Source organism: Thalia democratica, chromosome 8 (assembly GCF_965202585.1).
Source record: "Thalia democratica chromosome 8, ktThaDemo2.hap1.1, whole genome shotgun sequence".
NCBI lineage: Eukaryota > Metazoa > Chordata > Thaliacea > Salpida > Salpidae > Thalia > Thalia democratica.
The window spans coordinates 20,787,519-20,805,058 of NC_139172.1; the positions used below are offsets into that span (position 1 = coordinate 20,787,519).

Genomic DNA, 17,540 nt, shown 5'->3' on the forward strand with positions numbered 1-17,540 from the left:
TAATTCTTTTCTGCCCCATTCAGAAACCTTGAACCTGCAAGCGTCACTTTCAAGCCGATGGTGCAGCAATCTGGTAACCGGCTATTAAATTTGCAGTGTTTATGCATAAGGAAGTAGCCCAATCCTTGCTTTGACCAGTCTGGTCTAAGACAAGTCAGTTTCCCAAGATCAAAAATTTGAACACCGCTCTTTATTGCGTCAATGATTATCTCTTTTGGTTCATTAAATGATTGGTTTAATTTTTCTGTCCACATAAACTTACATTTTGGACTGAGAAAATCTCTAAACGGTGCCATGACTTTACGAAGTTTGGCATAATTTGCGACTTGATTTATCAGACCAAACCAGCTACGTATATCTGTAGCAGACTTTGGGGTTGGGAAATTGCGAATGGAATCCAGATATTTGGGCATACGTTCATCAGAAATTCTAAATCCAGCAAAATCAACGGACTTTTGACAAAATTGGAGCTTCTTGGGATTTAGAATGATGCCTGCATTAAAATTTTTTTTAAGTTTTAAAAGTTTTAAAACATTATTACAATTTTTTCTTGATGTTTGAATCTCGTTTTATTACAACTTTTCCAGATTTTTGTTTTTTAACTAGATGTTTTATTATTAAAGATCTATTCTTAGTATTTGAAGTTGCTATATACACTGTCAAATATAACTTAACATGTTCTCTTACACACTTTGAAAAGTGCTCTTTATTTCTTGTTTCAAGTTGTCTAAAGGTTTGACCAGTATAAATGTTTTAAACGTATAAACCACGTAACTTTTATTTTTTGTTGAAAGATCTTAACTTTTAGGACTGAAAACAGAAGTAGATGTAAAAATAACTTTCGGTTTGGAAGCACGGTAAAGTTTTTTCGTTAATTTCTTTATGTTTTATTCGGTCTGTGTCGATATTTCACATGCTTAACGCAAAAGGAACTAAATATATCTTAGAACCATAAGGTTTCATCTTATTCAACTTGTTAATTTCAGTTTAAAAAATCATCAATCAAAGGGTTAGGATATCCGTTCTTTAATAGCGTTTCTTTTATAACTTTAAGTTCAATTTAAATAACTTTTGGAGAACATATTTTATGTGCTCATTGAAACAAGATTATACTTAAACTAAATTTTGTTCTTATGCTACAATAAGCTTGAAAATTTATACAGTGACCTGTGAACGAACACTTTCTTTTCTTTAGATCTTAATAGCAAAAATGATTTTTGATTATTCAATTCATTTTCTTTGGTGAACTTTATAGCATTATGTGGGGAATTTAGTTTCTCAAATAATAATGAACTAACTTTTTCACTGTCACTAATGATAAAATAATCGTCTACTTATTACTTGTACCTTAATTTAAATTCAAGCAATATTTTATATCCCAAGTAACCCATAAATATATGAATCTATGTAGGTCCTAAATATCTATAGCTATTCTATCAACTTGCAGGTATAATACATTGTTGAAAGTGGATTCAACTTCTTTAGTTGCGAGTTTAATTAGTATTATCCAGGCTATATAATGTATTAGCACAAATGTCAACCACTTTATCCAAAGGTTATTTTGTAAATAAGCTCTTTACTTCAAAAAAGAAAAGGAAAATATCATTAGCTTTTTGGTATATTAATTCAACTACAAATTCAAAAGAGTCTTTAACAATATATCTTGAAAAAATTCAAAGCTGGTTCTAACAAACTATTCAAAAATCTATCCAATTTGTGTTGCGGAGATCTTGCTTAGACAGTAGGCCTATAAGGTACATCAATTTTATGTAATTTAAGTAAACCATATAAACAAGGTTTTGGAGAACTTACTGGTATAATTTGGTCATAATTTACTTGTATATTTTTTTGTTTTTAACGAACCATTTTATTACTTTACTTTTTTTAACAAAATTGTTCTTTAATTACCTTTCACAAGTCCTTTAAACTTCGGTTCATCAGTTGATGTTTTCAACATTTAAGAAATGCAACCATCCTTATTAAGAATAACAAATCCTATACTTTATCTGGTTTGGAAATACCAATCTGTTCAATACATCTAATCTTAGTCAAATTATCTCTAGTTTCTTTTGTTTCAGTTACATAAATTTGTTCTGGTTTAAAACTGCGTAAATTGTGTGCAACTGAGACTAAGCTGGCTTTTAATGTAATATCATCTAGTTTAGAGCTAGGTATGAGTTTTAAAAGCTGATTTAAATATCACCTTTTTAGTTGGAAGTGAAAAATTCCTTCCATAACTTGAAGCAAAAAATACCTTTTTATCCAACTTATAAGCCGATAGATGTTTTTACATTTTGTTGTGTGAAATTACCAAATTTTAATTCAATAAGTCTTTTCAAATTCTTTTTATTTTATCCAAACAATTTTCTTGTTGTTTTTCAACAGTATTTTCAGAGTAATTAACTAGTTGATTAAAATGTAATTCTTTTAATTTTGCTTTCAAAATATATTCAGTGGTAACTCCCACATCAATAAACCACCTTCAATTTCACTAAATCTAAATTTAAAAAACACTTTGTATAAGCTTGAAATTATGTTTAAATTTACTCTTACAAATTTTAGTTGTAAGCCGTTTAGGACAAGCCATTTTGTTTAAACAATCTTTCAGAAATTTCACTAAATGTTTTTTCTTCTTTACTTACATTTTGTTGATATTAGCTTATTACAAAGTTTGATTGTTGTAAAACACTAGTAGACCTTAAAAAATTCAAATATTAGTCTGCTCTTATACTTCATAAAAGCAAAAAAAAAAATTTATTCAGCACAAAAATATTCAAACAGTTTTGCATCAGTAAAAATACAGTTGTAATAAAATAAACAAAATTTTAAACTTATTTAGCTTTTTATTTACATCAAAAATTAGTTAATCAAAATTGAGCTAAAAATCTAAAAAAAAAATTTAGTTAAACATTTATTACCCAAGGGCATAGATTCTTAGGGCAGCAGTTACAGGATGTAATGTGAGTGGTTTCGTTTGATTTGTGACCTATTAAAATAGGTATTTGAAATTTCACTTGAAAATTAACCAACAGTTTTGTATATAACTTGTAGTTTATCTATTTATTGCTACTTTACTGGCTGTTTTTGATAAATACTGTGAAATAATTTTGAAACATTAAATATCAAATATATAAGTATTTTAAATTTTGTTTTATGATTAAACCAAGGCTCACTCTAATAAACATGTTTAAAATAAGATATATTATTTTTTACGTATTTTACTTTCTGCAATGCTTAATTTTTTAAGAATCTACAGAACTGCGCTAGTTGATTAGCATAAAGAGACGTCTTAATAATCGTTGACAGATTAAGTAGAGCATCTTTAATTTATTTTTTTGTCGAGATAACAAACTTTGTTTTATCATATTTTTATCTAAGGTCAAGCTTTTCTGATATGAACTAATAGACACTTTATTTTAATAGATGAGCCGAAGACACGTAAAAAAGATGGTTTATTAGCTTTGAAATTTGCTAAACTTATGCTAGAAGAAGATAAAACCTACAGAATACGCAAACGACTTCAAAATACCGCTTCTGTTCAAAACGTTACTATGTTTTACACTGTAGCTAAAATTTTTAATTTAGCAAGCATTGAAATTTTACTGTCAAAATACATAAATAGTTGTTTTCAAATGGTTGTTGAAACTGAGAACTTTTGTGAATTAGCATTTTTTCCAGTTTACAAAATAGTTTCAAGCTCTAAATTAAATATACACACGGAGATTGAAGTATTAAATGCTTTAATGTGTTGGTTGAAGCACAAAAATAAAACACGTCGGAAATTTGCAAAAAAGTTGTTTTCAAAAGTTCGTCTTCATTTATTATCGGAGCATGCGTTGAAATATCTTTTAGACAGCAATTCAAGTTCGGGAACTAACTACTTTAGAGAATTAAAAGAAGTAATTGACAAACTATATTCTGAAACCAAGTCAAATAGTTACCATACAAGTAGATACTGTTACCAAAACATGAGCGGAGTATTAATGTGCGGAGGATATAATAGTATACAGTACAAATCTGTAAAAAGTGTCTACCAAATAGATGGAAACAAGTTAAAAAAAGTAAAAAAGCTAAGTCTAATGATCGAAGAAAGATCTATGTTCGAAGCGGTTTGCATCAAAGGAGAAGTTTATACATTTACGGGCAATGATAATAGTATGACTGCTTATAATTCGTATATTTTAAAGTATTCACCTTCTCTGGATAAATGGACTAAATTAGGTATAATGCTTGATGGCCGGGTTTTTTTCTGTGCTTGCGCGTTTGTTGAGGAATTATTTTTCTTCGGAGGAGGGTACTGTCCTGAATTAAATTCTTGTTTACATTTCAATCCCAAAGACCACTTTTGGGAAGAAATTAGTAGTATGAAAGAAGCGAGATCGAAAGCTGCTTGCGCGGTTTTCCAAGGACACATAGTCGTGTCTGGCGGCAGGGGAACAGATCACCAGCATAATGTCGAATTGAAGCTTAACACAGTAGAACGCTACGATGTATTTGCTGACAAATGGTCGTCGATGCCGAGTATGATCAAAGGGAAACACGGACATAGTTTGGTTGCTGTTGGCAATAAACTGTTTGCAATCAAAACCACGCCTGGTACGCATGAAGTTTTTGACAATGCCGTGAACAAATTTGTTATGCTCAAGTGTCCGCTGATAGAAACTTTTGTGTTTAAGGCTGTGTCAATTGGAAATAAAATTTTGATGTTTCAAAGAAGCAGACCAACAATGATTTGCTATGATGTTTGTAAGGATGAATGGACCAAAACACCTTTTGCCATCACAAAAAACCTTTGTGAATACGCTTTATTGAACGTATCGTCCTTTTAATGCTTTGTTTACAATTTTTTTAAACTATTATTTTTTAAACTTTAGTCTATTTACCTTTTTTAAATTACAAGTTTGAAGTTTTTATAACCTAAAAACATTTAAATTATATTTTAAATAAGTTTTTCTACTAGGTTTTGCGGTGTTCAAAAAAAAATTAATTAACTTTTCTTTTGTACATACTTAGATGTAAAACCATGAAATTAAATATTTATAGTGTTAGACGAATTTTAGTCGATAGTTTTACTCCTTATATATTTAAACAAAAGGTTTGATCATACCAATTCGATCATCAGACCACAAGCCTTCAGCAGACTGAGACCGGTTTTGTCATGATTAGGACTCATCAGTCAGCTACAACCGAAAAACTTGCGGTCGTCAATCTACAAACGGTTTATACATGCTTTATAACTTTCGGAAAACTTTATAACAGCTTGAGCTTGTCTCAAGGTATTTGAAAGTCCAGGCTTCTGCTCTTAGACTTTCAACAATGTTTTCGTTGATCTTATAAATGTTCCAGTCTTTTATTTTGAAAACTTATATAATTTTTTATTAATTCGTCTAATACTTACTTTCTTACTTTTATTTACAAATAATCTTCAATAAAAAGTAACTTGGTAGTCCTTCTTTATATGTATCTCTTTGAAAACGTTTAACATAATTGAGTAGCAATGTAACATTAAGTCGTATTTTATTAGCTACAATATTAGTAAAAAAATAAAAGAATGCTATGCAACTAAATTATCACAAAAATACTTTTTTTAAATTTTGTTGCAAAACTATCATACTTTAAGGTAATATACTTTAGAAAACATAACTAGATATTTGAATAAAAAAAAGGTTTAAGACAAAATATTTTGAGCAAATTATGCGGTGGTTAATAAATTTTTAAATAAATTAGATACAATTTCACATAAAAGTTTTTCCAGCTCGTTCCGATTTTGAACTTAATTTTAATAAAATTCGTAAATTTATTAGAAAACTGTCTATTTATATATGTACATATATATATACTGTTTACTGAACGATAAAAAAAAGCGCTCAAAAATTTTGTCTAAGGACCTGGTGCACAAAGGAACTTTTCGGTTATCGATTCGTATATCACTGGAATTAAAAAAAAATAAATATATAAAGAGCAATACATTAAAGCTTTTGAAAAAAATTCAAAATTTTAAATCACTTTTATCATACACTTAAACTGTGTTTATCTGAAAATGCCTGCTGTATTTAAACAAAGTATATTTTAAGATAGTGTTAATAAATGTTAATTCCTTTAATACTTAAAATAAAAATATAATCGGATAAGAACATCTAAATTGTCTTAGGTATTTATAAATTTATAGATAATTACTTTTTGGTTAAACTTCAAAACTAAGTTTATTTAAGTAGAATGAAGTTTTTTTTTAATTTACTTTTTTAACTAAAAATATTTAAAGAAAATTTGTAAAATTTATTCAAATTTTAGATCGGAAAGGCTCCTAACTAAATAAGTTAAAGTTAAACTAATTATTAGGACTATTCTATAAAAGTAATGTACAGCATAATATACAACAACAAGCGTAAATAAACTATTCTGATTAATGTTTTACACTTACTTATATTTAGTGTTAAAAAATAATAATTTTACGATCAATTAAATAGATATCCGATATAAAAAACAAGAAATGTTTGTTATCGTTGTTATAATGGTTTATCTATAGTTCTAAAAACACTGTTCCTATTTATATTAACAAACGAAATTCAATAAGTTTATTGGTGATATAACCTAGGCGTTAGACTACCTTCAAATATATTTTTTAGATAAGTCTAAATTAGAGCCATCAGCCTTATCTTTTGCTGTTGCAATAAGTTTACCTAAGAGGGAATTAGCTAATTTTTGGCGTAGTTTTTTAACTGAAATTTAATAATTAACATTTTTTGAGTTTTATCTTTATTAAAAACTAGCTTTCTTAAACAATGTTATTTACTAAAAGAGCATTGGTAGTTGATATCATTATTTTAATTAAGTATACATTTTATAGTATTAAAATTTGCAATGAAACATACAACACAAAATAAATTCGCACCAGCATGCTTTTTTTTTAAATAAGATGCGGTCAAAGAAAGTTAAATCCTTTGGGCCGTAAAAGAAAGTTTTTAAACTTTTACCAGATATTCTGGGATTTGTAATGAATAGCAAAAACGTGTTTTAGGTACGTCTTACGGAAATTATGAAATTTACACTGCATACTTTGGGTCTTTTACGAAGTATATTACAACTGCAGCCCTCGAGTATTTTTATCTTTAAAACTTTGCCCGCCACAACTAAATGCTTGCCGAAAAATTCTCGCTAATGAATCGTATTAAAAAAAACAATAACATGTGTACTAGTTTACAATATAATATATGTGCTCAACATATGGAAAATGCTTGAGAGCTGCAACATTTAACAAATATTTGAGATTTAAAGGAAACGAAATTATAATATTATTATAATATCTATCAGTTAAACACTTACGGTGGGTAAATTATGAATCTATTTTAAATGTAATTTTTTTTTAATTAGTGTTGTGCCATATAGACTCAAAATTATGAAAATAAAGCATTAGCTTTGCGTTTTTCAACACGCTAATTTACTACACGTAACTCTTTAAAGTTTATAACACAATCGTATAAATAATAATGCAACTATAATTATAAAAATTAGTATCTCAAAATATCAATAGACGCAAAGTGTACCATACTATTTTGGTTAATATAACTAGATATTCTTAGAAAAAAGTACCAAAAATCTAAATACAAATCTAAGTTGTTAAAAAAGTTATTCAAGTCAAAGTTAAATATAACTATATTGAAGCAATAAAACCATTTAGGCCACAGTTGAACAGAACAATGGTTTTTATTCGAAGAAGAACCTAAATAACAATGAAATAAATGGATCTCTAAAATGGAACGGATCACATACTTTTACCATTAATTGCGGTGAAAAACTGTCGGTTGTATGTAAAAAAGAACTTTTATTTGTTTTACTTTACGATGCTTGTATATGCAGTCATTATTCACACTAAAATTTGTTTTGATTTTTATAATTTTCAATTTTCTTGTGTTTATTATTTGAATAAACAATGTACCGAACAAAAGTGCTAAAAATAATTAATTAAAGCTTAAGTAATGTGTAACTTAATGGTGATTATTGAAAACAAGTTTAAAGTTACTTGAAAACTTGCTTTTAAAATAATACCTTAGGTTTTCTAATGAAATATTTTATTACAAAAATATTATTTATTTTAAAATCTTAACTATTCTTAAAAACAAGTTTTATCTTAACTTATTAAAATTACTCATAGGTGTTACTCCGAATTTTAATAGTTACCACTATTTATAATAAAATATAGATTGCATTGCTTGTACAATACAACTTAAAGTCAAGATTAGTCTAAAATCTAATTAGTTTCAATTTTTTTTCAAAGACTAACTTGTTTAAAAATATGTTAAGATGCCCATATCTATTTGTCGGAAAATATTTGTCGTTTTAATATACTTACATTATTTAAGGTGAAGGTTGTGTGGTATATCAATGATTTAAAAAAAAACTTAATTATCATTCTTAAGTTTTACCACTTGTGACTATAAGTTGTTTTGTAGAAGTATAATATTTTAAAAAGTTATTTGGAGTATTAGACTGGATTTTTTTATCGACGCACGACAATATTTATCAGGGTTTCTACAACCTAAGAAATAAAGAATTATGAACAAAATTTATATATTTTCTAACTTTTATATGTCATGCTTGAGTCATTGTTCGGAGATTCGCTCTTTGAACGGAAGCTCTGGACTTGTATAATATAGTTTTTAATGACCACTCTCTTTTGTTTTCTAGAACATAGTTATAGATAAATACTTTAATAAATTTAAAATGCAAAAGCATTTTCTTAATTTAAATCAATGGATTCGGTGAATCCATACTTCATACACAGGCTCCTCTTTATATATTTATAATTTTTCTTAATTTCTTTCACTTAGAAAATGACTTATATATGAGTAATTATTCATGTAAAAGTTTATATCTAACAGTTAGTATAAACATTTAGAATAAACAAAAACAAATAGTAGAACATAAACTAAAATAGATATCATAACATATTAACTTATATAATATTTCAACTTAAACAAATCTCTATAAAATGCTTTAAACTAGACTAAATGACTTACTAAAAATTAAACGAATCGTAGTCTTAAAAGTTCAAACTAAACTGAGTTAACATCAACTCTTAAGTTTTTACTTTATTGATTATAGATATTACAAAAAAGTTATATGCATTAAAATATGTGTTTGTTTATAACAGTTATTTTGCAGATGTTATTTAGCTAGCAATTGATTAAACTCCGACTAACTTTTTTTTACATAAATATAAGTCTAAACAGGTAACTTTTTTGGAAACAACTTAGTTCAATATCTTTGTACACCACAAAATAGTTTTTAGGGATAATTAAGGTTTAAAATTAAGACCGTGACAGTTTAAAAAAATTTTAAGTATAAAAAAAATTTAGTATGTGTTTTTCTGCAAACTATTAAGTTTTTAAAGAATTTCGTTTTAAAATGATTTTGACTTTTTGAACCAAAAAAGTAAAAACTAATTTTTAAGTAAAAGCTTTGTAAATATAACGTTATTTTTAACCTGTTAAATACTTTACATTGTTAATATAAATGCAAAATTGTGTTGATTGATAGATTTTATTTATATTATAAAAAAAAACATAAAGGAAGAGTGGATTAATAATTTTTAATAATATGAGGGAGTTGCAACCCTTCAAAACACTCTGTAATAACATTATTACTATTTCAAATATGAGATTATTTTGTTTTATAGAAAAATTCACAACTGTTTTTTCGTATTTAACTTTTACTTTATTTTTCAAGCACGATAGAAAACAAACAAGTATTTAAAAAAAACAAAAACTGTAGAAGCTTGTGCTTTAAAAATACTTTAAAAAAAGACACATAGTATAACGTAGTAAAAAAACGAAACTGAAATATTGCACTAACACTTTTAATTTTTTAATTTTTAGACAATAAAGAAAGTACAAACAGCATAACATCATATTTTGCTTTTTATTTATTATTTCCGACATGTACAAAGTCTTTAAAAATAATAATGAAGTAGTTTACAAATATTTATGCATAAAAAATGTTTTGAATCAGAATTAATTAACGTTTGGGATAATATTGCATTGTACATATTATTCAAGGTTGAAGTATAAAAAAAGAAACTTTTAAAACAACTCAGTGATAGGAACTAAAATAAAGTATATGACAAAATTTTATATGCTTAATATTTTGTAAATAATGCTTTTGAATCAAAACTTTTATCTAAAATTAAAATTTTCAAAGATTCTATCTAAACTATTAAAAAAAATAGAATTTTTTTAAATTACCGTTTTTCGTTCTTTATAATTCTCCATCTGGGTTTTGATAAATGGTTATGTTTGCCAAGTATTTATTTTCCATAACCTGTATTGTATTTTTAAGGAACATAAAGCAAAGTTTATAAAAAAAAACACTTTGACTTATAAACTCAAAAACAACAAAACTACAAATCAACCCACTTCGAATATCATGTTGTAAATACCGTAGCATTCCGAGCGGCCGAAGGGGTTGTCGTTATTTCCGCTGGAGGCTCTGTTGAGCACGACCGGCTTGTCCACGTTTCCAAGCGACTTGCTCACCTCACTCCAACTCGTGCATGCGGTTATCACGGGCGAGTCTGAAATTAATTTTTAAAAATACAACTTTGTTTTTGGATAGGTCAGTTATTAAAATGTAGAATTTCTTCGACTAACCTATTGGCAGCTTGATGTTGTACAGGCAGCGATAGTATCTAGTGTTGTATAAATTCTATTTATTTTTTGAATTTAAGTAATAAAGAACAGCTTACATTCTGTTGATTATCAAACCTATATATTATATATAAATGTCAAACAGAAAACAATACTTACATGTTAAAGTTGTAGTGGTTAGGGTGATTACTGTGAAGCACGAACTTTTTTACTGTATTTTTGAGCCCATCAAATAGTATGTCCTGTATATTTACAACTAGTATGAATTTTTACTAATTTTAGTATCAGTAAAACTTAAATTTAAACAATTTTAGGAAAGTTACTTAAGTTATAAAATACACGGTATTGTAATTTTTCATCAATTTGTTTTAAACTCCCTATAAAGTTAATAAAATTACTATGACAGCGACATAAAGAAGAGCTAACAATATTTAAATTTAAAAAATGGTCATTTTATTATGTGAACTATATTATAATTAAAAAAACTTACAATTCCTAAAGTGAAGTAGTTGAAGAAATAATCAGAAAATTCCTGGTCGTACTTCCGAGATGAATGTATGGTCATTTTGTCTTGAGATTTGTAAAATGTTTGGCACGGTGAACCTATTTCACACATCACTTCCTGTACAGTTATTTATTTCATATTGTTATTCTTAAGCAGTGTTAAGTTTGCAAATCAGTAATTGTGCATCAGAATTATATCAATTATTTTAGTAAAACTAATTTCTAAACTTACAATTGTAATACTATTTACAGGTTTTGCTTTTTATACACTTACACTAGTTATATTGAGACTTAGTTTAAAAAACTTTTTCAACAATAAATACTTGTAGAAACATATTCAAGACGATATTAAAACTTTATTTAAACGTTTTACATATTTAAACCTTGAAAATATAATCAGCAGTTTTTTTTACTAATAAAAATGAGATTTAAAAAACAAATAATGTAAAAATAAAAAATTCTGATAATTTTAAATGCGGCCATAATCAAATTCAATCTAGAATTTTATACTGAGGTTAAGCAATAAACAGTTTTCATTTTATATTTCATAAATAAGTTTTTCATTATAATCATTTTGGATAGGACTTAAACTAACTGGTAAAAAAATAATCTAAATTAAATAATTAATCAAAAGTTGTATGAAAAAATTTAGAAAATATTGCTATTTTTGTTTGAATGCAATTTATAAAATTTAGATAAAAAGTTTTGTAAAAATTCATTTCATGTGACATAAAATAATTACACATATGAAAACAAATCACAAATTTTTCTAGCCTGAACAGTTTGACCAAACACCAAGGTTCTAGTTTCAAACTTCTTAGTCAGCTGAATTTCATTGTCTATAACTAAAAGTAAATACAAATTTATTTTTTATAACAAAGGTATCCAAACTTAAACAATAGTTTTGCATAAACAGTTAAAACAATATGTTCTTATTAAATGAAAAAGTCATGTGTTTTTCATTGTACTTTTAAAAACCACAAGTACATACATAGGATAAAAAACGAGTAAAAAATTGGTTGTTCTAAAAAACATAAACGTAATATTAATAGTCATTCTAAATTCAAAAAAGACTATTGTGTCCACTGGAATTAATCTGATGTAATTAAATTATTTTTTAACTTATTTAAAATTAAAATTAAATTAAAATTGAGACTATAATCTTTTATATTCAAAATACTGTAGAATTTCTTTCAATGCATTTACAAGCGTACTTTACAATTCCTTTTATAATAATCTAATATTTTTACGAATTAAGACTGCATGTAAGTACTATTTTGTTAGCATACATTTAAACAATTGAAAACTATTTTGTTGAATAAATAACATTCCTAGTAACTTATTTTTTTTTTGTCAACTCATTTTAAATTATATTTTTAGTTAAAAAAGATTAAAGCACTTATTTGGGTAACCTTTTGTTAAATGTGTGGTCTTAAAACTAAAACACAAAAAGTTTAAAGTAATGTTTTATTCAGAATAAAAACTTAAGTCTTCAAAAAATATTCTGATTCGCATAATTCTAGTTCATAAATAAATTCTAGACAATATATAGATTATGTAAAAACAAAAATAAAACTTTTGTTGAACTGTTTAGAAAAAAATAATTAAATACTTACTCACTGTTTTTTGTAATTAAAAGTTTTTTTTATCAATATTTTCTATTCGGATTAAATTGAAAAAAGTTATTTTAACTTTTAAATACTAAATATCAATAAAAGTCTATTATTATTATATCAAGTGAATATATCTTACTGGCACTTCTTAGTTTAAATTCAAGCCCTTGCACTAAATTATCTTTCCAAACAGTTGAAATAGAGTCCGCAAAAAAGTTGCCATGATAACAAACCAGTGGAATTTCAGGAGGAATTCTAAAAAAAAAACACACTTATGAATATATTCAAAAATCTCAATAATATGTTTTGCAAGCTTTTTTTTTAATTTGTATAATTATTTAGTTTTACCAAGTTCGATTATTACCAAACATCATATTAATAGTTATTCGTCAAAGTTTTTCTACAGCAACCAAACTTATTTTTGATTCAAAAGATTGTAGTAACTGCTTGTAGAATTTCATTTAAGTATATGATGAAAATAAGCAGTTACTAAAATAGTATATTTAAAAAGTAAGCCAAAATATTAGCTTAATATTTTTTAATTTAAAAATTCTTATACAAATACTCAAAAACAATAAAAACAAACTGATATATTAATTTGTATATAAATTAACCCATCTTTATCAAAATTTTCTCCGCTAAAAATGAAAACCTTCTGTACAAGCTTATTCATATCTTTTGTCCTCAACTGTAATAAAATACACAAATTGTCAGTTTATTATAAAAAATCAAATAAGTAGGTATAGAATTGCATCATTATGATAATTACTATTTTTTACTTTTTTAGGAACTTTTGAAGTTTACGTAAACTAATAATATTTATATTTTTCGTTGTATAGAAAAAAAAATAATGATAACAAATACAAAGCTTCTGACAGACTGTCTGAAATTATAGCTAAATGACGTATTAAACTAATATATCTTCAAAAAACAGTGTAATTTCTTTTATATAATAAATTAGATTTAAAAAAATAACCATAACAGCTTTGATCATATTTGAACGCAAACGTACCGTGTCATCGAGCGGAAGATGGAAGTGAATACCTTTGAAGCGCAGAACCTGATATTCCGAGTCCTCCTCGGAGGGATATTCGGTTGATCCGAACACGTTTTGCACGCATGAAAGCGTCGGCATGGTAACCGGTGGGTTGTTGAAGTAGGTCGATCTGTACCTCAGTTTTACTTTGCTCAGGTCAAAAACCTGAAAATAAATTTTATTGGTGAGAAAATAAATAATAAGTTTTAATGATGGAAATTTTTTGATTGGTTTTATTATCTAATTTTAAAGGTGAACTATTATTTGTGAATAGAAACATTGGTGTAACTAATAAAATGGGTGATATATGTACGTTTTTATTTATTCTTTCACAAATTTTATTTCCTCTTAGAAAAAACCTTGTAACTACATTTAATTTTAGTTAAGGTTATTATTTTTGTTGACCTAAAACAATAACATATGTTTTAATATAACATCAACTTTATAGATAAAACTAATCTTATGGTCGTTGTTCAGAAAAACCAGCAAACCTCAATGTAATTTAATCGTTGATGTTTGGAATTAAACACTAGATTAAGTCCATTATTTTCCAAGTTAAGTACTAAGTTATCGTTAAATGGCATGACTTTATTGTAATGGAAGTTGACTACATCAATTGACTTCTGCTGTCTTTTTAGAACTTTAACAACTTGGAAAAGGGGCATACCTGGAACATTGTTAAATGAAATCAAAAATGGATTTATGTTTAAAAATTACTTAGTAAGTGTTATAAATTACAAGTTTTTGTTACGAAAAAATAAATCAAAAAGATATTCAATAATATTTCATATGCTAAAACTTTAAAGCTATTTTTAATTAAAGACAAACCAAGCTCAATGTTCCATTTTTCAGCTTTGATCGACCTTTCTGGTAGTTTAACTTCTACATCCAACATAATACTAAATTATTTTATTACTGAAACACAGTACCAATATAAAAACTGAAATGTTTTACGAACTTAAATGTATGAATCATTATTTACTATAACATAATGGTAACATAAGGACTTGCCTGATTTCAAAGCAAAAATGCTTAAGTTTATGAAATGTGCATCAGTAACTTTTTAATTCCAGCTGAACTAAGAACTTACCTGTATTCAATTTAAAGCTTGCTTTTTTGAATCTCTAGTCATAAGTCACATAAGTTTACATTTACAAATAAATATGCATTAAAATAAAAACTCATACAACTAACTATTGTCAATAAAAATGTTTTGAAAAGCTAAGATAGCATTTACAGCAATTTTTTTTCAATAAATGGAAATGAACGCTACAATAAAAACTTTTAAAGATAAAATTGAAAACATTCTAAAACAAGGTTTACTAAGTCTAATTTAAGCTTAAAAAACTAAATTGGGATTGCAAAACAAACTAGCCTCAGCTGACATGACTTATACAAATTTTAAAACAAGTCTGAGGGATGGCAAGAGTTAAGTTCTTTCACTTCAATTTATGTTTTAAAAATAATATCTACATTACAGGGTTGCCATATGTTTTTAGAAAATTATTTCTTAGTTACTGAATTTAATCCACGTTTCTGAAATTTCAAGCATTTTTGTCCATTTTTGGGTAGGTGTCAGAAATTCAAGAAGGGATATTTTTGCAACAGACAAAGGGTCACTTTTGCAGGAAGACAATTTTGCACTATGTCAGTTTAGCACCAAGTTATTATTATTGTTTTTGTTTTTACTACAGGGTTGCCACTAGTTTTTGAGAAATTTCTTCTAAATTTTCTGATTTTAATCTAGGTTTTTCAAAGTATATGTTTTTGGGTCTATTTTTAGTTTAAATTTAAGTTTAAAAACTTTGTTAAATAATATTTCAATATTAAAAAAATATATAAAGATACTTTAAATTTGTTTTCTTAAAAATAAAGCTTTTGATGATGACAATATTTTTTTTAAACCTCAAACATTATTAGCTTTTATTTAAATGCATAACAAATATAAAACACTCTCCCAAGTTTTTCTGTGATAGTTTAATACGTTTTTCTATGCTTTTTATCACAACCTAAAAGTAGAATAAAATATATTATTATGAACAGTTTTTTACTAAAAACGCAAAAAGTTAAAATTAAGAAAGTGATTAGCGCAATAAATAACCAGTGAGAAGTAATAATTAATTAAACTCAAATACTACTAACGGAAACTGTATGGATAATTTAACTAAATGGAGAATTTAACTAAATAAAGACACTTTGCAATCGAATTCCTTTTGTTTGCACAATTCTGATTTCTCTATAAATATGGAGATAGCCTCCAACTTTACAAGATCAAATACACTATTGCAATGATGGATTATTTTATCATAATCTATACATATCATATTTCCTAGCACAATCTCTATAATTTAATAGATGTTCTGCAACTGAAGATCTTTTAGCTGCGTTTTTGATTTCCGCGTCTTAATTTGAGGTTTTTTTTCAACGAATTAAAAAAAAAAAGCATGTAAATGTTTTTTATTATCCTGGCTTTAAATGCCTTGAAGTCTGACCGATATAGCTTCTTTCGCAGGAGCAATTAAATTTGTATACTATACAACTTTTGTCTTGGCCTGGTATCCAATCCTTTAACTTTTTAACCTATTTTTTTTTATCTTTATGATAGATTTTTCATGTCAAACCAAAACTGTACTAAATAACATGTGAAAATTGTTTAAAATTCCAGGTTCATTAGTGGTTTTTGTTCAAAATTCCAGGTTTTGTGGCAACCCTGTTACTATCACTTTAACCCCAAACCCTTACCTTTGGTTAGTATTTTGTTTTTTTCTTTTTATCATTTGCTATTTTTTTATTTATTTTTCTATTTTTTTAATTAGTTTTCTATCAAAGTTAAACCTAACTCTTACAGTTGGTTGGTTTTTTATTATTATTATTTTTTTTTTACTACCAATGTTACCCCAAACCAATATTTTATTTACGCCTGTCAGGGTTGCCAAGTATTTTGAAAACCAGGAGAAAATTTCCCAGAGGTTTTTAAAAGTACACATTTTTGGGTCTATTCTAAGTTTAAAGTTAATTTTAAGGTAAGAAAATGTGTTAAAAAGTATAAAAACATTGAAAAGATACTCGAAAGCTACTTTAAATAAGTTTTTTAATAAAAAAGTTTTTGATGATGACAAAACTTTTTTATCTGTATGATAGACTTTTTGAGTCCAATCGAAATTATACTACTTGACATCTTAAAATTTTCTAAATTCCAGGCTTTTTTTAGTGATTTTTGTTCAAAAATCAATGTTTAAAAAAACATATTTAAAAAAATATATATTTAAGTTAAGTATTTTAAATTAAAAATTCAATTTAATTTGATAGTTTAGGTCTAAAGTCCATCATTAAAAAACATAAGATAATTATTTTAATGCTATGGATAGTATTGTAAAAAGCTATTTTTAAGTTTTTTGTACAATTTAAGAAGTCATTAAAAAGCAGTATTTAAATTAAAAATTGTAGTGACTAAAAGAAAACTTAAAAAAATAAGAGCTAACTTGTAAAAACGTACTTTATCACAGTTTTATAAAAAACAATAAATTGGTTCACCCTTCATTTTATTTAATTAAGATACAAAATTATTTAAACTGCAGTCACTAATTGATAAAATTTTTTAAATAGGTTATCTGTTTCTTTCTATTACCTAAACATTTTGGTGATAGATTGCATGAAGAGTGCGATATGTTGACTGAAGTTTTAAATAACCGGCAAAATGCGAATTTATTTTATCATTATAAATCATATAGATTTTAAGTATTA

The 17,540-nt window shown here is 26.1% G+C and overlaps 2 protein-coding genes across 2 annotated transcripts; one reads left to right on the forward strand and one right to left on the reverse strand.

Moving 5' to 3' along the window:
* Positions 1-3,968: 3,968 nt before the first annotated feature.
* On the forward strand, positions 3,969-4,829 carry LOC145842984 (spermatocyte protein spe-26-like). Its single transcript, XM_082950455.1, has one exon. The coding sequence runs from the start codon at positions 3,969-3,971 to the stop codon at positions 4,827-4,829; it is 861 nt and encodes a 286-aa protein (XP_082806581.1).
* Positions 4,830-9,926: 5,097 nt separating this feature from the next.
* LOC145842191 (phagosome assembly factor 1-like) lies at positions 9,927-14,737 on the reverse strand. Its single transcript, XM_082949591.1, has 11 exons — positions 14,625-14,737; positions 14,288-14,463; positions 13,773-13,961; positions 13,375-13,448; positions 12,900-13,015; positions 11,922-11,992; positions 11,134-11,265; positions 10,803-10,885; positions 10,647-10,684; positions 10,413-10,570; positions 9,927-10,317 (listed from the first exon to the last, which is right to left on the reverse strand). Exons 1-11 carry the CDS (start codon positions 14,689-14,691, stop codon positions 10,255-10,257), a joined length of 1,167 nt encoding a protein of 388 aa, XP_082805717.1. The 5' UTR covers positions 14,692-14,737; the 3' UTR covers positions 9,927-10,254.
* Between the last annotated feature and the right edge of the window lie 2,803 nt (positions 14,738-17,540).